General features: G+C 39.7%; 1 protein-coding gene across 1 annotated transcript in view; it reads left to right on the forward strand.

Moving 5' to 3' along the window:
- The first annotated feature begins 401 nt into the window (after positions 1-401).
- The window catches only part of LOC115774748 (regulator of G-protein signaling 6-like), a 116,998-nt gene continuing 93,609 nt past the window's right edge, over positions 402-23,790 (forward strand). The window contains 2 exon segments of the mRNA XM_030722146.1: positions 402-476; positions 8,664-8,988. Coding sequence (XP_030578006.1) covers positions 8,755-8,988 — 234 coding nt within the window. The 5' untranslated portion in view covers positions 402-476; positions 8,664-8,754.

Here is a 23,790-nt window from a genome sequence, read left to right on the forward strand (position 1 = left end):
ACTTTTAATTCACAGAATCCATTTTGTAGGTGCGCCTCGAAGGGTTGATAACTGATAATCGGGCAAAATGGAGAAATGGAACTCCTGACCCCGAGTGCCCCCCCCCCAAAAATCCCGAATCCATGTAAGTTTGGGAATTTGCACTGCAAATCAGCTAATGCGGGTGTTGAATTATTAATTAATACTCTCTAATGCCATAGGCGCAGTATTTAATTAGTACATCTACTGTCTAAATTGTTGCAGTATATTTCCCATATACTGAATGCGCTCTCTCTCTCGCTCTCTCTCTCTCTCTCTCTCTCTCTCTCTCTCTCTCTCTCTCTCTCTCTCTCTCTCTCTCTCTCTCTCTCTCTCCCCACTGTGCGGCGGTTTGATGGGTCGGTCGGTGAAGCCGCTTCTTGGCTCCGGAGCTCCCAGAGAGAGATAAGCCGGCTACAGAGGTAAGGGACGGGGACGGAGGGTGGAAGAGAGAGAATGTGAGTGACTATATCATAAGAGTGGTGAAAGACGCATAAAAGAAAACTGAAATATTGTTGTGTGCGCTTTTAACGCTCCTACTGTCATAGAATGTATAATTTATCAGTGCAGCGGTGTTCTCAGAGTGCTGTGCTGAGGTGTTGGTTGGATGTTGTTCGGGTAATTTATATTTCGGAGGGTGACACGGAGGATGCAGTTTTTCCCAATTGTGATTAAAGGGACCTCAGCTGGTCAGTTAGGTGACACTTGGAGTGCACAGGTGCATGTCTGAAATCAATTTCAGTGTGTTCGACTTCTGTGCATGTGTTGGGATGCGCACGAAAATATGTAAGAAATATAGTGAGGGAGGTGGTGTGTGTGTATGTTGGGGCAGTGGATACGTAAAGTATGCACGTAAAAATCCATGCTTCTGTCTAGTGCGGGCTATGTCGTGTGTGTCAGTGAGAGTGAGTGTAAATTTGGCTGCAGACTGCTGAATGTGTGCGTTTGGGGAGTGGAGCAGTTCTGAGAGGCTGGAGAGACCACAGGCAGAGGTTGGAGTGAGAGCAAGAGAGAGATCTATGTCACTGTTGGTATGCAGACATGCATGAGCAGCATCCATCAAACTTAAACTCTCCACACATTAAGAATGAAGACGTTTAAAGCCTTATTCCGGCTATTAAGCAGTGATACTGAGGTTTCTTGTTAATTAATGCTTCATAGAATTACATTTTATAAGACAATGACATGTAGTCTTGATGTAGTTAGCTGTGGATTGTCAAACTTTGCCTGTTTGACTTCATGGTCAAATGTGCGTACACAACTTTAGCATTCTTTTGGTCTGGATTTTTATTTTATTGTTTTTTAACAAAGAGTGTGTCCAACTTTGTGACAGCTTGGGGAAGACTAGAATTTACTAATTTGATTTGACAGCACCACTGTGCAAAAATCTGAGTGTTGGTGCAGAAGACATTCAAAGATCTATAAAGGTCTGCACTACTGGAATGAACTGAAAAAAAAAAAGTACTAGCTTGGGCCTCATCCCCCAACACCAGTGGCTTATATCAGTAAAACTCTTGTGGCTGATTATTTGCAGTATCCTAAATCTCATGAAAAGCCTGAAACCACAATATATATATATATATATATATATATATATATATATATATATATATATATATATATATATATATGGCACCTGGATTTACAGTCATTAAAAATACTGTGTTCTTAGCTTTATGGCATCATATTGTCAGTGGTTTGGACATCATTATACTGTTATATTAGTGCTTCTACAGTAATATAAACAGAGGTGGGAAGTAACGAAGTACAAATACTTCGTTACTGTACTTAAGTAGATTTTTAGGTATCTGTACTTTACTTGAGTATTTATTTTTCTCAGTACTTTTTACTTTTACTCCCTACATTTTTACACAAGTATCTGTACTTTCTACTTCTTACATTTTCAAACAGACTCGTTACTTTTTAACACGTCAGGGAGAAGTTTGCATTTCCAGTCAGTGCGCAGTCAAACAAACGATCTGAGGCTAAACGGAGGAATAATAACAGATACGAGACAATCGTACTGGCCTATCCTCCATCCCCCGGGGCTTAAAGGGTACAAAGGGATTAAATACGTAAACCCGTATAATTAATGTATCATTTATAGCGCTATAATCGGGCCGGACCGAGTCCGTAAGTTATGCTCGCGGCACATAAACAGCTTAGCTAGCGCTACTGAAGAGGAGCGAGCATGAAGGGAGTAACGTGTGGCAGGTAAATGCAACGTTTCTAAATGCTCAACAAATATCAGCAAACACACAAAGTGTGTGCAGTTTGTAACACAGTGTGTCTGCTAGCTAAAAGAAGAGCTGCTGTAATTCAGGGAGAGCAAAGAGAGAGAAGTTCACTCAGAGATGGAGAAAGAGGACAGGAGAGGAAGAAGAGAGGTTAGATTTAAAGGTAAGGACCGCAAAATAAACTGAGGTATGCTGACTTTGTGTAATTCAAAGATTGTATGAAAATACTGTAGTTTAGTGTGATAAACAGGTTAGCTTGTTGTACTGTATTTACAGTAAAGCTCTGTGTTGGACTGGAGCACAGTGTTTGTGTTCATGGTCAGAGTTACAGGTTACATCAGTGCAGCAGAGATGAGTTTGAATCAAAGCTGCTGATGCTGAGGTTCATTCACTGAATCCAACATTTATGCAGCCTGTATCCTGTCAGTGTAGGGGATGGAGATCAGCTCAGATAGCTGTGAAATACTGGGTTACATCTTTGTGAGTTAAGTTCATCCACACAGAGCAGTAAACCTCAGAGCAGCAGCAGCAGGTCAGCTGATCACAGCCTGCACACCAACATCATTTACTGCAGCTCACAATAGAAAGTTGTGGTTCTTCTCCCCATGCAGAGCCACTACAGCTGATCTTAGGGTTCCTCCACCTTCTGAATCCCACTGTAACCCCTGAGTATCCTCATGTTTGTGTTTAGGTGGAGGCACAGTCACCCTCTACTATGGAGGACACAGAGAACAGAGCTGTGTTTAAATTCCCTTTCACAGTTTGTGTCCTACATAACAGATTCAAGCTGAGTGCATTCATTAGAATTAAAATTTAGACTGGAGTAACATTTGTGTTCTCATGTTTATTTTATATAATTACAATAATATATAATGAGGTTCGGTTAGCTTTACACAAAAATAGCAGGTAGAAATGTCTGCCAAAGAACTACTTTTACTTTCTTACTTTGAGTACATTTCAGAGCCTGTACTTTTTTACTTTTACTTAAGTAAAGAAGTTGAACCAGTACTTCGACTTTTACCAAAGTATTTTTGAACACAAGTACTTGTACTTCTACTTAAGTACAGAATGTCTGTACTTTTGCCACCTCTGAATATAAACTAACAGTAGTATAGCGCAGGGTACACAGAGGAGTGTCCTCCTCTGTGTACCCTGAATTCACTTTCCTGTTATTCTTCAGCTTTGTATTCACTTCTTGTATCACAAGGTTACAGTATTCCTGCCCTACTCAAAATTGTATCAACCACCCAAGGTGAACACTGGAGAATTGCAGCGGCAGTCTCACTCATTGCTGTCTAAACCTTAACATTGCTTTCTGCCACAGAAACCTTGGAAACCACATCACACAATCAAATGTTAATAAATAAATAAATGACCAGTATTATACCATAACTATACAGAACAGTAGCTTGCTGTTAATATTTTTTTCCTCAAACAATACATGTCATCATTTACAATGTTCAATTATATTAAAAAGAATGATCCATAACTGTAAAATATATCCCAGTGAATGCAGTTTGCCTGATAGATCGCACAAAACCAGCGCAACCCGCTGATTTTTCTGCCACAGATTTTACTGTTAATAAAGGTGAATGGATTCCAAACCGACGTGCTCCTGATTTGCAGCCAGACTTTTGTGTAAAAAAGCCAGACATCCTCATGCAGCCTTCCCAGGAGGGTGGCGGTGGTTTTCGATGGAAGGTGAAGGAAACGCTGCGTGCGTGTGTTGCACTGTGGAGGGTCCAGAGAGAGAAAGATAGCTCAGACTTTAGACACAGCAAGAGATCCCACTCATCGCATCCACTTCCTGTCATCACAGCATGTTTTAAGCGAAAGGGGAGGGTGGTTAAATAAATGTTCACCTCTAAATGTAATCAGAATAATTTAGAGTATTAATCCGAAACATGTATAAAAATAAATGTCATGTGTTTCTTCCAGTCATTACCGAATTTCCGGAAACCTGGTGTCTTAGCACATTCTTCCCTGACATCAAATTAAATCACAACATTTCTGCTGTTGTTATTCTTCTGTAGTGCGAAAGAGGAGCAAGCATCAATGTTTTGACTGATGCCTTCCTCAGTGTTCATTTTCTTGCAATTTAGTATCATTTCTGTGGCAGCGCTTGATTTCTTCCAATTATGTAGAGCTGAACACTGAGCTGGTGAAGGCATCAGCTAAAAAAAAAAAAAAAAAAAATTCAAGCATGCTTGTTAGTCTTTTGCATTTAAAAAGAACAAAGATAAAGCTTAAGTAAAGTTTAAAGGACTATGCTACTGTATACTCTGAGTGCAAAGCAGCTGTTTAATTGCAGCTAACATAAGCACTGAACAAACAGAGAACCCCCCCCCCACTCCTACAGGCTCTCACAAATACATCACAACACATTGATTGAAGCCGCATAAACACCACAGAAAGGAGCTTCCTGGGATGGGGGTTCAGATGCAGTCTGAGGGCTTGGCATAGGGAGACAGTAATTAGGTTGACTTCATGCAATTGCGTCGCTTTACTTTCACATTTTCAATTCTTCTGTAAAAACGTTTTGTTTGTATTCTGTGCAGTGAGGTGTGGGTGGTCCCTTTATATAGTTCTTCTTCCTCACGTTCATCTAATTTTAGATAAATAGATTAGGTATTACATCAGAGGCTCTCAAAGTGACCAAATCGGACTCCAGAAGTTCTTAGAAGCAATTAGGCCAACAAAAGCGCCTCTATCAGTGGGTGTGAGGCTCCCCTGTGAACCTTTAATTAAATAACAGCATGAAAGAGGATGATCTCATGTGAGTTTTCAACCTGAGCATTTCATTTCTTTGCAAAATCCACAGTTAGAGCAAGTGTTGGAGGTATTGATCCCAGCCTACACAGCTTCATGAGATTCCAGGAGCAGGATGGAAAGGCAAATAGGAGCGTAAACTTGAGTATTACAGAGAAACAAGCCAGGCATCACTTCTGAGTGTTAACTGTTGGTTTGGAATACCAGTTAAGCAGATGGTGTGCCTTTAATGAAAACAGCAGGTTGAAAGCCATTTATTTAGATTCTTTTCTGCACGTTCCCTTTCTTCAGCGATGCAAGGCTCCAGGACAGACGCACAGTTTCTACAGTGTGTCCTCTCACACATTCAGACGCACACAAACAGCTGGCCGATGAGAGCATTGATCTAAAGAGCAAGCCGATGTGGAGTTACACGCCTGTGCTCACAAAAACACGCACAATAGTGTTTAAACTTCACTTCAGAGGACATTACACCGACATTCACACTTACTCCAATCAAAACCAATATCTTACTGTACACTAACTTTACTTTCATCCTTAATATTTAATTATTTATCTTTTTAGGACTTGCTTTTTTCCCCCAAAAGGGAGATGGGCCAGCACTATGTTTCTGTGTAAACAGATTTATGAGTGATACAGATGCTAAATAAAGTTCACAGTCTAGGGGCTCTTATTTTTGAGCTAAGCTAAGCTACACTGGATCCTGGCTGAAGCTCCATCCATTCCATATGAGAGTGGTATTGATCCCATCTTCAGACCTGTGGATGTTTCCTAACATGCCAGCCCTGATCATCCTACTACCAGTCAGTACCAGGCCCGCCCTCATTTTGCTTCCTTTTTCTTTTCACGCTTTGGGCATGAAGCAGAAGTTACTTTGTGGCAATTCTATAACATATAATTTTGCTTCAGACTGTGGGAGAATGCACCACTTAAAAAGAGTAAAAAAATCATAAAACTGTGTAATATTCACATCAGTTCAATTTCATTTATATAGTACCAAATCACAACAACACTTGCCTCAAGGTGCTTTATACTAGCATAGGCAAAGACCCTACAATATTAGAGAGAAAACCCCAATAATCAGATGACGGCAGCCATCCGCCACAATCAGCTGAGGGTGAGGGGAAAGAGAAAGGAGCAAAGGGTTCTCATGATGGAGGCCCTTAGATTGACTCTGTGTCAATCTTATTTCAGCTGACTACCTGCTTACATGGTTAATACTTACAAATTGATTAAATTAGATAAAATGATGCAAACCCCCCCCCCCCCCACCCCCCCTCCATAGGTTCCCCTACAGATTAAAGTGACTATAGTAATTAGCATGTCCAATCAAGAATAACTGCTTTTTACATCAGGCCTTTTGCACCCTGTTTAAATGTGTATTTATTTGTGAACTTCATGTTATATACATGAACTCTATTAACACATTTAATGGGGTCATTTAACTTGATCGCTTTTCAGCTTTTGTGCCAGTTTCTTCAACTTAATTAGATTTTAGTTTTGCTCTCCTTCTCACTATTCATAGTGTAGTTTATATGCATTTAGCTTTTGGGACATTGAAGTGCTCTGAGATGCTGCACCAGGACAAGATAAGTTTTTTTTTTTCCCTCCACATTTTCAGTTTTTCCACCTTAACAATTCTTTATATTTAGTGAGTATGATGGTCTTCTTTCAAGATTTTACCATTTTGATCATAAAGTTATGGTTATACACTTTCCTCTGAGCAGAGTTATCTTACAGTTATGCACCTAAGCCCATCATTTCTTCTACAAATGCTTTATGAGATAAATGTTTCCAGGAAACCTCAAATTCTGCGAGGATATGTGCGCTCTTTGAGTTTGGACTGCAAAACAAATAAATAAATTAAAATGGAATGAAAAAAAAAAAAAATGGAGTGCATCTCACATTTCCCAGTTTCCAGGCATATTGTTGTAAGCATTCAGTTATCTAAAAAAGCTCTGTATCATAACTTTTCCTATAGAGTCTGCAGATTAGATTTGCATTTTCATTGTGTGGTTTGCAAGCAGACTCATTTAATCGAGTGAAGAACTGTTTAGATTTACAGCCCTATGTAACGTTATTTTGCACATTCAGTGTTGCAGCCAGCAAAGGGACCAGCTGTTTGAAGATGAATATGCTTTGATGAATCAGTCAAAGCCAATTTTTTTCTTTTATAATGGACTAAATGGAAAGGCATTTGGTCCCAGTTATGCTTGGAATAAAAATATTCTGGCACTGATAAGCACAGGAGGGGAAAAATGCATGAGGTAGAACCCTCATACAGAAAGCTGTGTTCTCATGTGGGTTTTATTTCTCTTTCCAGTTGTTTGCCCTATCCTCCTTTGAACCTCCTAAGCTCATCTCCTCTGTCCTCAGAAATCTTATATGCTGCATGTAATGTGTGTGGTTCTGTGAATGCTGTTCTGTAGTGAATTAAAGGGGAATTTTAATGGATTTTATTTAAACAAGGATTTAATCTGCTATCATTTGTTTCTGTATTTTGTGAGCAGTTTATTGGAATAGCCGTCTAACCTGAAGTGTTTCTGCATGTTAGAGGAAAATGGTGACAAATTGGTTGATTGAACTCTCGTAGGGAAATAAAAACAGATTTACGTTTGAAATATGTTACACCAAGGGGAAAAAAAAATCACAAAAAGCTTTAACCTGAGCAAACAATGCAAATGTAAAACCGTCTCTTTGAATGGAAACCTTTTTATTCTTTGGGCTGCTCCCGTTAGGGGTCAACACGGCAGGTCATCTGCCTCCATCTCAGCCTATTCCTAGCATCCTCCTCTGCCATGCCAACCCTCTGCATGTCCTCCTTCACTATATCCATGAATTTTCTCTGTGGTTTTCCTCCTTTTCCTCCTGCCTGGCAACTCCATCTTTGACATTCATTGCCCTACGAATCCTTTATCCCTCCTCTCCACAAACCACCTTAGCCTTGCCTCTCTAGCTTTGTCTCCAAACTGCTTGTCCTGAGCTGTTCCTCTGGTCTACTATTTTCTAATCTTGTCTTGTCACGCCCAACAAAAATCATCTTCAAGTCTGTCACCTCCAGCTTGACCTCCTTTGTTTTTTTTTAAGTGCCACCGTCTCTAAACCATACCATCATAGCAGGTCTCCCTGCCATCTTGTAAACCTTCCCTTTCACTCTTGCTTCCACCCGTCTGCTTCTTTGAATGGAAATGAGCAAATTAGCTTTGAAAATTAGATATCCATCTGGGCAATTTTCATAATTTAAAGTCATTCAAAGATGTCTATCTTTGACTAAAGAAGCACATTCTTATTCTCTTCTTGTAAAACAAGACATCACATCCTTTATGGCAAATAAGCTTGTACCGTTGTTACCGTGTGCTGTATGACAGGAAACGAGATGTCCCATAAATTGAAATGATTGAAAGAATCAAGCAAAAACAGAATGCATTTTATTCTCCTTTAACTTCAATCTCATGTGACAGAGGACTGGGGGGAACAGCAGAAGAGTGAGACAGAGAAACGTAGAATTGATGACACCTCCATTTCATCCATCCTGTGCCTGCTGACAGAAAACGAGAAAACAGACAGACATGGGAGACTGGAGCCCAGTGGTGAGTGCTATGGTCCAATTTATCACGTCGTCTCTCTCTCTTCCCTTAGCCTCTAAAGAGAGTACAGGAGGACACACAGGGGGGAAAGACAAAGAAGAGAGGATAACTTCAAACACGGGGAAGACGACTATAAGGGAGAGATGGCTGAGGCACCACAGCAAGAACAGCAGCAGCAGCAGCAGGAGGAGGAGGAAGGAGGGGAGAAGGAAGAGGAGCAGCAGTCGAGCCCTGTGGAGAAGGCAGAACCGGATGAAGGGGCTGAGGAACTGAAGGAGATTGTCCAGATGACCCCAGCTCGACCTCTGCTTTCCATGCGGTCCATGAGCAGCGTGGACCCAGATGATGACACACCCAACATGATTGTGTACAGAAAGGTAAGAGCAAACATAATCCCCATTATCTTTTTTGTGGTTTTCTGATGTTGCTGAAAGTTGTGTTACTGGATTTGAGACAAATGCCGTTGCTGTTGGTGGTGCTGCAAACTTGAGAGAGAGAGTAGGACTGGGAATGATGTCGCTCTGTAAGTGCTTCAGTGTAAATATTTTACTGGCTTTGCTGTCAGTCAAACTCAGAAGTAAGTTACACAAGTTTTGAAAAAAAAAGTGAACATTTAACATCCATGACAGAGCTTTGGAGCAAATTTGAATTCGTTTCAGTGGATTCTGAGATTTCTATGAAATGTTGGAAGAAGTTAAGCCAGTCCTTAAACACCTATTTTTCTTTTACATTTATAATACCAGGGGAAGAAACCACAATGTCACAAACAGGACAAAATGACTCATTTTTTTGGTGTCTGTGTGATCAGGCTTCTCTCTTTGGATAAATGCTGTTGGACAGAAGGATCAAGGAGCTGCTAAATGCACAAGGGATTTACTTATACTGAAGAATTAAGTTTGAATAGATACTATGTGATTCACTGTATAGGTGACTAACAGGTATTATTATAATCCAAAGCTCCAGGGGTTACTGTATACCACCCAGAGCTGATTAAAAGACAAATGAATGTATTCCAAAGGTAATGTTGCGTTCTCTTCTAAATGAATATGAGCTGTGTTGGTATTACTTGCCAGTGGGCAGCTGGTGCACATATTTACTTAATTATCATGCATAATTAGGACGCTACATACTAAAATTGAAGTTAATTCCTATCGAGTGGTGATGCAGCAATTTCCTTTTGGAGCTGTTGGGTCAGATGTCCTTGGAAAGCTGCAGCATTGATGTGTGGCGTGCTGATATTCTCTGAGCTGAAGAGTTTTCGGACAGATGGTGAACGAAGTGAGAGATTGTTTTTCACAAGAAAAAGCAATTAGAAATTTGTCGGTAATAAATTAATGTTAAACAGAAGAGTATGCAAAGAAGGAGACTTGGTTCCTATTTTGGTTTAAAAGGATGTTTTTGTGGCTGATCCTGACATTTGACCTCATTGTGAAAGGGAATGAGAATCCTGCAGAAATCAATGGACACTGCATCTCACCCCAACCTAAATTAAAGACAAGGCTGATGGCGATGAATCTACTCTGAGGGAAATCTTGGTTTCTCTGCTAAATGAACGTGTCAGTATTGTTTACCTGCAGGCAGCTAGTGCACATTTATTTATTTATCATAATCGCAGAAATGCAACTCTATAGGGATGAGGAGATGAAAAAAGATGAAAAGAGAGCGATGGAAAATTATCTCTGCTAGTCACAGTGTGTCTGTAATGGAAGAATTGTGTGTGTGTGTGTGTCGGGGGGGGGGATGGCTGAAATGATGCAATCAGAGATGTGAGGGATATTTAATGGAGGTTTAGAACTTGTGTGAGTGTTGAATGGGCATTATCAAATTAACGAAGCTGAGAAATGCACTGCAGTGACAGCACTTCGAGTTGACAGAATAAAGATACGGGACTGGGAGGTAAAGCTTACTGGTGGCAAACACTATTTTTTGTGTGTGTGTTTTGTTTGGAGTGAAAACTTTCTGTGCTTCCTTTAATTTAGCAAATCATAGCAGTGCAATTATTGTCCAAGTGTTAAATGACCTTCATATCTTTAGAGTGCATTTTATTTATTTATTTTACTCTAAGTTCAAGTGAACAAAAATGGTGCAGGAAGAAGAAAATAAACCTATAAACCTTCCCTTTCTACAAACCAATAGTTTTTCTGTGGCAGAACACATGCAAATGTACAAATACACGTTCATGCTGTGAGAAAGTATTTGCTCCCTTCCTGATTTTTTTTTTTTTTATATTTGCGTAGATGTTACAGATCATCAACAAATTATATAATATAATATGGACAAAAATGGGGCAGCACGGTGGCACGGTGGTTAGCACTGCTGCCTCACAGTTAGAATACCATCTGGAAGGCCTGGGTTTGATTCCACCTTGGCCCCTTCCTCCTTCTCTGTGTGAAGTTTGCGTGTTCTCTCCGTGTCTGCGTGGGTTTTCTCCGGGTACTCTGGTTTCCTCCCACAGTCCACTTACTGGGGTCAGTTTAATTGGAAACTCTAAATTGCCCATAGGTGTGAATGTGAGCGTGGGTGTTGTCTGTCTCTCTGTGTTGGCCCTGCTGGTAGGGCCAACCTGTACAGGGTGTACCCTGCCCCTCACCCTATGTCAGCTGGGATAGGCTCCAGCCCCCCTGTGACCCCAAACAGGAGAAGTGGATAGATGGAATATGGACAAAAAATACCCAGAGGAAACGCAAAATGCTGTTTTTAAATGATTATTTAATTTATCAAGGGAAAAAGCTATTAGAACCTATTTGGCCCTGTGTGAAAAACTAATGCCCATTTCTTGTTAAATCATGATTAACCACTTTTTTTTGGAAAGCTGAGTTCAGTTTCACTAACCACACCCAGGCCTGATTATCACCAGAACTGCTGATTCAAAAACTCACTTAAATAGAACCTGTTTGAGAAGTGAAGTAGGCTAAAAGAGCTCAAAAAGCAACGCATCATGCGACAATCTAAAAAAACAAAGTCAATGACATCTGTCAGTCTGGAAAGGCTTACAAAGACATTTCTAAAGATTTGGGACTCATGAGTCATTATCCACAAATGGAGAAAACTTGGAACAGTGGTGAACCTTCCCAAGAGCGGCTGCCCTAACAAATTTACTCCAAGAGTACAGTGACGATTCATCCAAGAGGTCACAAAAGAAGCCAGAACATCATCTAAAGAGCCGCAGACCTCACTTGCCTCAGTTAATTTCAGTGTTCATGATTGACTGGGCAAAAGTGCATCCATGGGAGAGTTCCAAGGCAAAAACCACTGCTGACCAAAAAGAACACAAAGGCTCTTCTCACGTTTGCCAAAAAATCATGCAAGACTTCTGGGAAAATATTCTGTGGACAGATGAGACAAAAGCTGGACTTTTTTGGATGATTTGAGTCCCGTTACATCTGGTGTAAAACTAACTGAGAATTTCATTAAAAAACAAAACAAAAAAAACATCATAACAACAGTCAAACATGGTGGTTGTGGAGTGATGGTCTGGGGCTGCTTTTCTGCTTCAGGACCTGGACGACTTGCAGGCATTCTCCGCCAGAAAATCCTGACGGAGAATGTCTGGCCATCAGTTTGGGCCCTGAAGCTCAAGAGCACTCAGATTATGCAGCAGGACAATGACCTGAAACACAGCAGCAAGTCCACCTCTGAATGGCTCCAAAAAAACCAAAACCAAAACAAAAACAAGTGGTGCAGGGCACAGCAGACCCCGCCCCTGTCAGATGTTTTAACTGATCTCACAGTCATGTCACTCTCCAAACACTGAATCACAGACACACATAAGTTCTGTTGTCCGTGCCCATAATTTTCCTTTGATCTTTACCTTGAAGTCAAAGTCAGTGAGATTGAAACTTGTCCAAGATTTTTGGTAGATGCATCTATGGTGTGAATTTGGACATTCTCAGTCACATAGTTCTTGAGCAAAAATCATTCACTCTAACATTGAGAGGTTGTTTCTTTTGTTTTTAATCATACATTTTTAACCCAACTCTTGCCATTTACCTCTCTTTTACACAATGTTATACTCAAGATGTTGTCCTCACATTTGTGTGAATGCAAGTGTTTGTCTTAAAAATGTCCTGAAACTGGATAAAAGCCTCAGTGTGATGAAATCTGTGTATTGATTTCTATACTATGACTCATTTGACCTACACCCTCCTCTGTTCTCAACTAATTTTTTCATTGGCTCATTTCTTTGTAGTGTCACGCGATTTTAAGTGTATTTGAACCTTTCTTGGACAGCATCAATCATTTAAATCTACTGGCCTTTCCATGATGACACGCGGAAAATGAAACAGGAAAAATCTGAATATTGATAAGTGGTAGGATTGATGAACTCATGGTGGACTATTTCAGTATCTGTAGTCCATCTGGCTTTGGAAATGACATTTATTGAAAGATGCTGGAGGTGTAGCTGGAATCGCAGGACTGCAGTTGCCAATAAATGAATAAATAAATGAGTTCTTGATGCAGGTTGGTGAGGAGGATTTACAAATATAAAAAGAAGCTGTGAGGAGAGACTGAAAGAAGAGGGGAAAAAATAAAATGATAGATAGCATAAGAGTTCAAAAAATAGTTCAATAGCAAAGAAAAACAGACACAGGGTAAGGAAAAGGTGAAAAGAAAGATTACAGAAAAAAAATGCAAATCTGTAGAATTAAAATGCATTTGAACAATACAGTAGATGGATGGTACCATGCCTTTCACTTTACAATGTTGAGGTTAAAACACCTGAGATGTCAAAAAAAAAATGTAGTCACCAAGATATATTTTGAAACCACAATTTCCTTACCTACATTTGAAGTATCCGGATTGCTTCATGTAGCTTCAAACAGTCATCTGTGAATAAAATCAAACTCTGAGCCAAGCAAGTTCCAGATGTTCCCATATAAATCTTTTACTACAATTGAATAAAAAAGCATTTTAAAATGTAGAAAGAAAAGAAGACTGGATATATTTTTATTTATCCAAAACATTCCTTAAATTTTATAGCCTACACACGATCACAGGCAGTTCTGTTTTCACCATTGTTTGTCTCTTTGTGTTGCTCATCCTCATTCAGAGCATCCAATACTGCCGTCTCAGCGATATGCACAAGGTGTCCTATTCTAGCTATTGCTGTAACACAGTTACTGTGGTGCTATAGAGCTTTGGGCTCAGTCCCAAATTCTTTTTCAAATTCATGGGGTACCCTTAGGGGTAATTTGGGTTCACGTTTTTATGCCGACCTATTTTTAAACAAAACATGAGCTGTTCCTAAATCCAACCCACAATGAGTGAAGGCAAAAGTAAACAGCAAAAATGTAACTAATGTAGTCAAAACACAAAACTTCCAAACAGGAAACAAACTCCGTTTGTTGGAGAACATGCACGCTACCTGCTGCCCTACATGGAATCTGTTTGCGGTAATATGGCGATTGACTTGCACTATACCATGACACACACTTACCAACACAGCTGCAATAACATACCTTCGTGTAAATACCGACAACTAGAATTGTGTATTTTTACCCTAGATATTTATATATTTTTATCTTGTGTGCCATGATGTGGGATGTGGTAATATTTTATTCTTATATATTTTTACCACTTACCATCAGTTGCAGGTACAAAATACATTTCACTGCATAATTGTGCATGTGACAAATAAATCATATCTTATCTACGAAATCAGTAAAAATCGCTGATCTGTTGCTGTTTACACAAAAATTCACATTAAATAGAAATTCACATTAACGCTCGCTATGTGTGACGTCATTGCGTCCTCTACTGCGCATGTGGGACACTTTTAGGGTCGTTTGCAGTTCACGCACAGATCGCATACAAGTCGTATATATTTGGAAATGTGAACGACCATGCAAAAAAAAAAAAAAGAAGAAAAAATCGGATTTCACAAAAAATTGGAACTGAGTCACTTCAGGCTGCACTGTGAACTTAGCCTTAGTCTCACTGGGGCAGACTCTCAGACTGATTGCGATATGCTGGCAATATGTGTTTATAAACTAAACAGTTATCTATAAATCTTCACTGACCTGTCTGAGCCTGATTGCAGTCAGACCACAGTTGTTTGGAAGCAGGCTGCCTCTCACTGGGTGACTTATGCAATTGCCTTTCAATCAAAACTGGTCCAGTTGGTCATCTACTGATCAACTTGATCAACTACTTTTTTCCTAGTCCCAAAGAGGTTGCCATCCTATTTTTACTCTAGTGTGACTTAGTCATTAGCAGGATTACAGAAAAACTAGGTCACCTGGCAGGTGTGCTTTCTAATTGCAAAGAGATATATTAAGTAGATAATGAAAATAGGCATTATTTTTTCTAATAACGAACACCATGATAAAATACTCGGATGCGTTTGCGTTAATGGTGTTTTTTGTTATTTCTGAATAAAGATCTTTAACGTACAGTCAGAGCACTGTCTTGACAGGCGTCAGTGACCTCAGTGCCTCAGCTGAAATTGTTATGAAGAGGATGAAAACAGACTAATACACTTACAACCAGCTACATGGGCTGAATTGCATTCAGATTATATAGACAATTGTATTTTTTTCTTTGTTCGTTTTTAAAGTTACTAAAAATTGCCATTCTGATAAGTTATAGTTTTCCCAGTCTCTCTGTATTACAACACTTGTTTATAAGCTGACCTACTGATTTACAGTATTGCCCATTACACAAACAGATGCTTTGTGATGAAATATGTATTCTCTGGATTGCATTCCCATTAGTCTTTCTGGATGAGTCATCAATCGTCGACGAGCACAAGTGGGTAGGGAAATGTAAATTGTTCTTCAGACTGACTGTTTCCAAAGGTCTGCCAGACAAACTATCAAACCACTTCAAATTAATGTTGATTTGAGTGGATTTTTTTTTTTTTTTTTTGTCTTATTAACTCCCACTTTTATTCCCTGACCTTTTTATACCCTGAAAGACAGTTTTAGTGCTTGGAGAGTTAAATATGGGTAGAACATGAGAAGCTGATACTGGGTCAGTCCTTGAAGAGTAATTAGGATGAGAAGTGATGCCTCTCGCCTACAGGGACCCATTCATGTGCTAGAAACATGGTTTGTGACTTTATTCCCCATCTTCCTTTTTTCTGTTCCCCCTCCCCTCACTTTCTCCAGATTTATTCCATTTTAATTCCATTATTCTATCATCTTAATGTCTGCTGTACTAATTGATTCCTAATCACTTTAACTATATCCTATTGCATTTATTATTTCTATTATTGTATTTGGTATGAAAGCATCATACATCTACACAGCCTGTGCATAATTCCCCTCACCCTGCTAGATTGTTTTTCACTGTCACACACACACACACACACACACACACACACACACACACACACACACACACACACACACACACACACACACACACACACACACAAATAAGATGATATTAAGGTGAGGAGATTCAATACTGACAAGAGTGGAGGGTGTTGACTCACCTTTTCACCAGCATGAATTCAAACCTGTCAGCCAGCATCTGTTCAGAAACACTGTGTGTGTGTGTGTGTGTGTGTGTGTGTGTGTGTGAGAGAGAGAGATAGGGAAAGACCGTGGAAAATGGGATACAGAGCACTTGTGTATGCTGCAGTTTGGGTGTGTCCTTGTGTGTTTGTAGAGCTGTTATTTTAGCATTATGCAACCCCCCCCCCCCCCCCCCATGATTCTTTTGTTTGTAGTCTGACATTAGCAGCTGTTGAACTGCAGACCGGTTTACTTAACAGGGTGTTTATACAGATGCATTTTTCCCATTTTCCTCCTGGCTGCTAGAATGTGCCTTGAAAGAGAGTTCAGAGGTTAAAAAACCACCATGAAGTTGTTGTCGTAAATGATGTGTCTTTTGTTTATCTGCATGTAATGCTAATGAGAAATGGACTGCAATAAAAGTCTTAATATTCATCAGGTCCTTGGCGATATTTTGTCCTTTGCAGCATACCAATATAGAAAGTTTAAAACTGAAGAACTGTATGAGATGTGATTCTGAAAGGTAACATCTGAGTTTCCAAAACTTAACAAAACCCTCATGGATTGGTACTGTTCTACTCTAACTGACCACTCAAAACACATTTTACTGTACTACTAGCCTCATTCACCCACTTACACAGCACTTTTTTTAATCCCCAAGTAAATGTAGATGACCTGCTCCACCTGCCTATGAGAGATTTATGCATCAAAAAAGGTCCAACATTAGGTTAAACAGCCAGACATTTGTTGACCTCTTCTACAAACACACAGACACATAAACAAGCTTTGTGCTTCTTTAAAGTGATTTAATTTGGTTCAGCCATGTTCGGTCAACCAAAGCTGCCTGGTTAAGGTTACAAGGTGGTTATGATCATGATTAGGGTTGAGAAAAGGTTGCCTAAAAGGTCAACGCTAACCACTGTTGATTGCAGGTAAGAACAGAAACCACAGTCTAAGTGACTGAAGTTAAGACAGCTCACATGACCAATCATCATCAAGTGTTGTTTTGGAACAGTCACTCCAAGATTTAAAGAGATCACATATGAGGAAAGCGTAAATGATTTTTCTTCGAATTTAATATTTGAACAAAAAGCAGGTTTCAGTCTTTTTTTTTTTTTTTTAAATGCAGAGCTCCCTTAATGACGTCATCATGTTTCAGCCTCTCGACTGTTTTTAGCTCTTGCCATGGAACTCAGCCAGAGGCCAAAACTGCCCGCTCCATGGGCCTGCCTTCAAAAGCTAGGTATTTCAGTGACTACCTATAGCTTTTTCTGGATGTGCTGACAGTCCTGACAAGCCTTACATTTTTGGCCTCACAGCGTGTTTTAAAGATGAGCAATTCTTGTCAGCTGAGAGATTAGCGGAATCAATCTCAGTCTTGAACCAGGTACCGTGACCGCAAAGATGACAAATTCACATCAGCTAATGGAGACTATTTCTTTTGATGTATCATCAGCTCTCTTAATGGAGAAAATATTAAACCCCTTCCAATCAACTGTCAACACTGACTTAGTGTAAGAGGATCAATAAATGCTAAAACAATTGCTCAATTTAAGATTGCCGACATCTTCCGGTAACTTAATATGCTTTCTCTTGCAGAAGAAAAAAATCCTAAAAAAAGAGAGAGAAATTTAAAAAAAAATCTAAACTTCTTTATAAATAAATAAAGTTTTAGGATTAAATGTTATCTGAATATAATGTGTTTCACACAGACACTGGGTACCAAACAATCAATAGTTTCTTCTGCAGAGTGTCAGGTAAGATTCATCCTGCAGCGACTACAGCATGTTCTACATCAGTCTTTGAAGAGATGGAGAACAAGTGAGACTTTTATCCCTTTCCTATCAGCACAGTGCTGGTGCTTAATCTAGAACCACTTCCATGTACCGTATACTATCCATGTGCCAAAAAGCTGGTACTGGTTGGTTCCTGTTTAGAAATGGCTGAGGTCAGGGCCTATGGGAGAGGCTGCCGGAAAACATTCACTACCATGGGGATGAAACATAAGCAAAAGCAACAGCAAGTGGCAGCTTGAAACACGGAGCCCATCTTCTGCTGTGTAATGTTCACTTCTGAAACCTTTCTCAACAGAGCCCCCCCCCCATCTGACATTAAAAAAATGGGTATTTTTGTTGTTTTGTTGGATGTACAAACGGCACCAGCAGGATGTTGTTCTCATTTTGTTGTTGTTTTGATGTGCCAAATGCCCCGATGAAAGGTTCCGAACACATCAAGGTTGTCTCAAGAAGAAAAATTGTTAATATGCAAATTTTCAGGTCTATACTTGGTTTTTCTTTAATGTGAGCAGCATCATCCTCTTGAGTGTGACTTTTAAACTAATAAGGTGGAGATTTTTAGAGGCAAAATATTTTTCTCTTCTCCACATCTGGGGTTCTGCTGAGCTGACTATGCAGGCAAATCAGAAGAACAGCTTAAATAGACTAAGGGATTTATTGAAACTCATATAAACAACATCACAGTTTAATTGTATGCATATGTATGCATATTTTTAAAGTGTCCACGTAGCTATAAAAACAATTCCGTGTGATCGAATGTTACTATTAAGGAGTTAATAACTATATTGTTTGTTTATAGTGTGAAACTGCATAAGGTGATGACTTATTTTATGCCTGTGAGCCTTTGAGCCCCTTTATGAACCATAAAATTCCAGTCATGCCTAGTCACTGCAGTCCAGCGCATATTTATTAGGCAATTTCACATGGCAAAGATATTCGCTGGTGGGCAAGGGCATGAATCATAGCTCACTGAACCTGTACACAGCTCTCTGTTGAACTCCAGTGGCATCACAGTATCCAAGCAGATACTGCAGATCAACATTGTCACTTTGGTCACGTTCAGTAATTTTCAGAAGGAAATTACAGATTTTCAGTTCGACTTTTTCCTTTTTTAAAAAAAAAAAATATATAGCTTGCTCAGAAATTTTGCAGTTTTGGTTGGTAACAATGTGGGCCAGCTTTGTGTAACAAAGAAGAATTCAGAAGTAACAATAAAATAAAATAGAGAAATCTCTGAGAATATGAACACTAAATCTCTCTAAGCCTAAAGAAGAGTATTCCAGGCGGAAAATATGTGCTGCTGCTCACTGATGCTGTTGCTGTTCTCTAAACTTTTTGCATGAGAAATGCAGGTGTGTGTGTGTATGTGCGTTGTGTGTCCATGTATGCCTGCTTGTCCCGGTTTGTGTGCTCCTGCTTGTCACTTAGCAAATGACTAAGCACATCTAATCACAGTGCAGCCGCCTGCAGATATCTGAGGAGAGTTCATCACAACAGAGCAGGTAGAGAACAGCAGGCTAATCAAATCACGGTGATGGGGAGAGGCTAATTGGGACAGTATAAATTGCTAATTTTAAGATGACAAGGTGATCACTCATCACTTTTTTCATTTTCCTTTTTTTTGCTTGTTGCCACAATCTTGTGAACTTGGAGCATTTTGCCCACTTGGAGGGCTGTAAAACTATCTGAAAATACAACACAGGCATATATCATCTCATATTATGTTTACATATTTAGGCACAAGGCACCATAACAGTAACTTTAGTAAGCATGTCTGAGGTGAGACAAATTTGTTGCCCATTAAAAAAATAAATAAATAAACACAACAGAACCTGGAAGATGCTAAAATATTTTGGAGCTGAGGGGAAATGTAATGGTTTATTAGTGATCTCATTCATATTACACATTGCCATTCAATCTCTCAGTTAGTGGAGGAACCTCAAACTTGAGATATTACATACAATATAACACACATCCATCTTTCTTAAACTTTTTTTTGTTTTTCATGTTAGGTTAATTTCACGGACTTGTATTTAGATACTGCTGTTCAACTCATTGACTGAACCCTCAAAACACTACAAGCTTATATAACATGCAGTCCGTAATTTATGCTACTTCTACTGTGTCCATTTGTAGAGTTATTTGGTTACGGAGAGCCTATGCAGAGGGGTTTTCAACCACTGCAAACATGCTCTGGAGTCCTCAAAAATATACGGTGTGTGACGTGGGTGACCCTGTACGGTGGTTGAAAGCTGATATGGTGATGAGTGGGCTGGAACAGGGAAGGGAGAAGTGTGGAAAAAATATCAAAGATAAAAAAATACAGCATGACAACTGCTGCAGTGCATACTGAAGTTTCACTTCAGCTCTTCGTATGTTCTGCGGCTGGCTGATGGACCAACAACAAAACAAGCAAGAGTAGGCCAAAGACCAGTTGCACCACTGGACATTTCCTCCATCTGACAACAGACACACTCTGCAGGCATACTGCCAACAAGACTGCCCCTGCGCTACCATGGCTGAACCATAATTTCTACATTAATTCAATTCAATTCAATTTTATTTATATAGCGCCAAATCACAACAAACTGTCGCCTCAAGGCGCTTTGTATTGTGGGTAAAGACCCTACAATAATACAGAGAAAACCCAAAAGTCAAAACATTACATGGCAAATAGCAAGAGGGGACTAACTGGGTGACCCAGCATCATGCCAAAGTGTGTAATAGATATGCTGGTCCATAGTGTGGATGTCAAGCTTTGCCTGTCCTTGGCATGAAATGGACACACATGCAAGTTGCATGCTTACGTTGCAGGGGGCCATATTTTATTTAACGCTAACAAGGCGTTATAGCCTTACAATATAATGCGCCTTGAGGTGTTTTTTGTGATTTGCCGCTATATAAATATATTGAATTGAACTGAAACCAGCACATTTCCAAAGGTGCAACTTTTACTACATTGCAGTTTCACTACTACTTGGCAAGCAGTTTGCAAGTGTTTGCAGACAAGTTGGTGTCATTCAAGAAAACTACCAGTGATTGTGGCAATCTGCTAACAACCAAAGCAATCAGAAGGAGATTTTTTGGTGCAGCGTCATATACCTCTCTGTGACCAATTTCACGCTAATCTGAGAACACACTTTTCCCTCACAACCAGTGGTTACCAGGGGGTCACTGACCAGACTCTAAACCTGTGTGACTTAGGCTGTAGCAATCGATTTCACAGCATCATCCAATAACATCCAGCAACCACTTGCAACTGGACGAGGAATACACATTTTTCATTTTCAATTGATGATCGCTGACACGTCTCTAAGGCCGTCTGTGAGGGCTAAGATAAATTTACATAAGTGTCAGTAAGCTGATTCCTTGAAGAAGGAAATGGCTACAGTGCTGGACATAATAATATTGTCATTGGCTTGACGTGATTGAACCACCAACTTTCTGTTCATTGGCTGGTGATAGATGCTCTATCTGAAAATGGTGTGCTTTGTTTTGCTGTGGTTTCAATTGAATGGATTTGTCAGAATTGTTACCCTGCCAAAGTAAGAAGGGTGCATGCACAATGAATTTCTTGCCCCTGGTTGCTGCCACTACTCAAACAGTCGCATATCACCCCACTAATGTGCTTTTTCCTCCCCCTTGTCACGTCAAGGATCCAGCCGACGATTGTCACCCTTACCTACAAAGCGTTGCACAGTCAGGCTCCCTCGTATGTGGCCGTTCTCTTTTAATAGCTCTCTTCAGTTCACTCAAGTCAAATAAGCTGGAATTTCTGTCTGTGCTACACACCTGCCTGACCTGGGACCTGGTGTAATTAACATTTTTGTTGCTGTGACCTGTAGTACATTCTGCATGCACTCCTAAGTTTTGCACAGGTGTTTGTGTACATTTTTGCATGTGTTTTGCTTTTATGCATCGCAATTTTTTTTAATCTTCTCATTTTTGTTTCTTACTTTTAACTCCTGTTTTTTGTACATTGTTTAGTTTTCTTATTAATTGTACTGCTTTTACTTCCAGTATTTTTTTTTCTTTTCATTGCAATGCATTTTCCCATTTTCCCATTTTTCCATTTTAATTTGAATTGTATTGCATTGGCTTCACTAAAGCACTTTGCTTCCCTTGTTTTTGAAATGAAAAATTGCTACATGGTGTGAAACCTGCAAGCTATTTCTCAAGCTACACTGCATCATACACACCAACATGCCTCATTCTCCTCACTTCACTTCCCAAACACACCCGCCCAATTTGTCTATTTAAGCTGCAAATCTTTCCATCTCTCCCTCTGACATGTCAGTCTTGCAGCTGCCCTGCATCCCTGCTTGCTGTTCCACCACACCAGCATCCACCTGTAGCCTCAGGTGGGATAATTTCTCATTACTCCCCTGTTTTATATTTATTGGCACTGATGAAATCAGAGCCTAGACACCAAACTCTAATAAATCAGCCTGACTAAAATAAATACTGCAACATGACAAAGTTATACAGTGCAGTGCTGTTGTTGATATAAATGATTTGCTGAGTTTTGTTTTGTTGTTGGGGCCAAACACAACCCAGATCTGTTAAGTTAAAAGTAATGTTGAATTAAAGCAAACACATACTGTCAAAACCATCGATGGTTCTTTCTTTCTTGTTTTAGAATTTAATGTTTGCATTCATGGAAGGAGGGGTTTTTTTGCAGGGGGTGGGAATTTGATCCCAGCAGTAGAGGATAAGGGGAGCTCAGGACAGCAGGTCTGTCCAGTATTAATGATAGAATCTGGTTCTGACAGTGAAAAAGTGGCAGCAGTCCTTCAGGGAGCATTCCCCAGGCCAGCAGAAATAACATCCTGGTTCCCTACTGAGTTCCTGTTTCTCTCAGTTCTAATCCAGATTAATCCTCCTCAGTGTGCACTGAACTCCTGCACAGATTCACTTTTCTTTCTGTATTATTTCGGGCATCAGGAGTGAAGCTTTCAATCTTGGGCATCTTTTACCACATCTAAGACACAACATGAGAGTTTTTTTGCTTATTTTTAGTCCGCTTAGCCTAAAATATATGAAAGTTAATTCTTTGTTTGTCAGCGATTAAAGAGATTGGAGAATAGTAATGGGATTATTTTTAATATACACACACTGGTTTCAAGAGATCTGCCGTATATCAGTTTATATTCAAACATCAAAGAGCCAGAAAACAAACAGAGTCAACTTCACGAGCAGATGCACTTGAATGAGTCTGATTTGGACTAGTCTAAATTCCTTGTAAGGCCATTCACTTGTTTACTTCTATCTGGCAGAAAAGAGTCTGTTGGTTTTGTGAGTCTATTGAGGCATCAGTGTATTTGTCATGCTCTGGTTGTGTTGGACAGCAGGTGTCAGATGAACCCGCTTGGCCTTGCTTCTTGTCAGCGTTTCTGATTTTCACTGGTTCATATGAATGTAAAGTGACTGCGACCAAATCTCTAGGTGCATATGTAAGCGTGTGTGTGTGTGTGTGTGTGTGTTATGGTGGTTTTGGCAGTAGATCAGTGAATTCCCTGGTTGTTTTTAAAGAGACAGATACCGACTGTGTGGTAGTGTATGCAGCATGTTTTGAACCCAGGCTCACCTGAAAAGCAACTGTGTGAACTATCAAAGTACATTTACTGAGGTATTACATTAAAGCAGAGTTGAGACGCATGCACTTACTGTATTGAAATTGTAATTAATTTGACTTAATATTTCTATCCTCTAAGTTTATATTAATTTGACAGTTGTAGCTCTAAAACTTCAATCCACCATTAAAGATGAACCCGGTGGAGCAGATGCTGTCTGTGCTGTGTCAGCTTGTCCTGTTTCAGATGTTCCCTTAGAGCTGTTTGAGGCCAAAAGACATAAAAGTATCCTCTATCACAGCTTCGCATATATCCATCTCCTATTTCACAAAGGAGACTAAATATTAAGG

This window comes from Archocentrus centrarchus, chromosome 24, assembly GCF_007364275.1.
Source record: "Archocentrus centrarchus isolate MPI-CPG fArcCen1 chromosome 24, fArcCen1, whole genome shotgun sequence".
NCBI classification, from domain to species: Eukaryota; Metazoa; Chordata; class Actinopteri; order Cichliformes; family Cichlidae; genus Archocentrus; species Archocentrus centrarchus.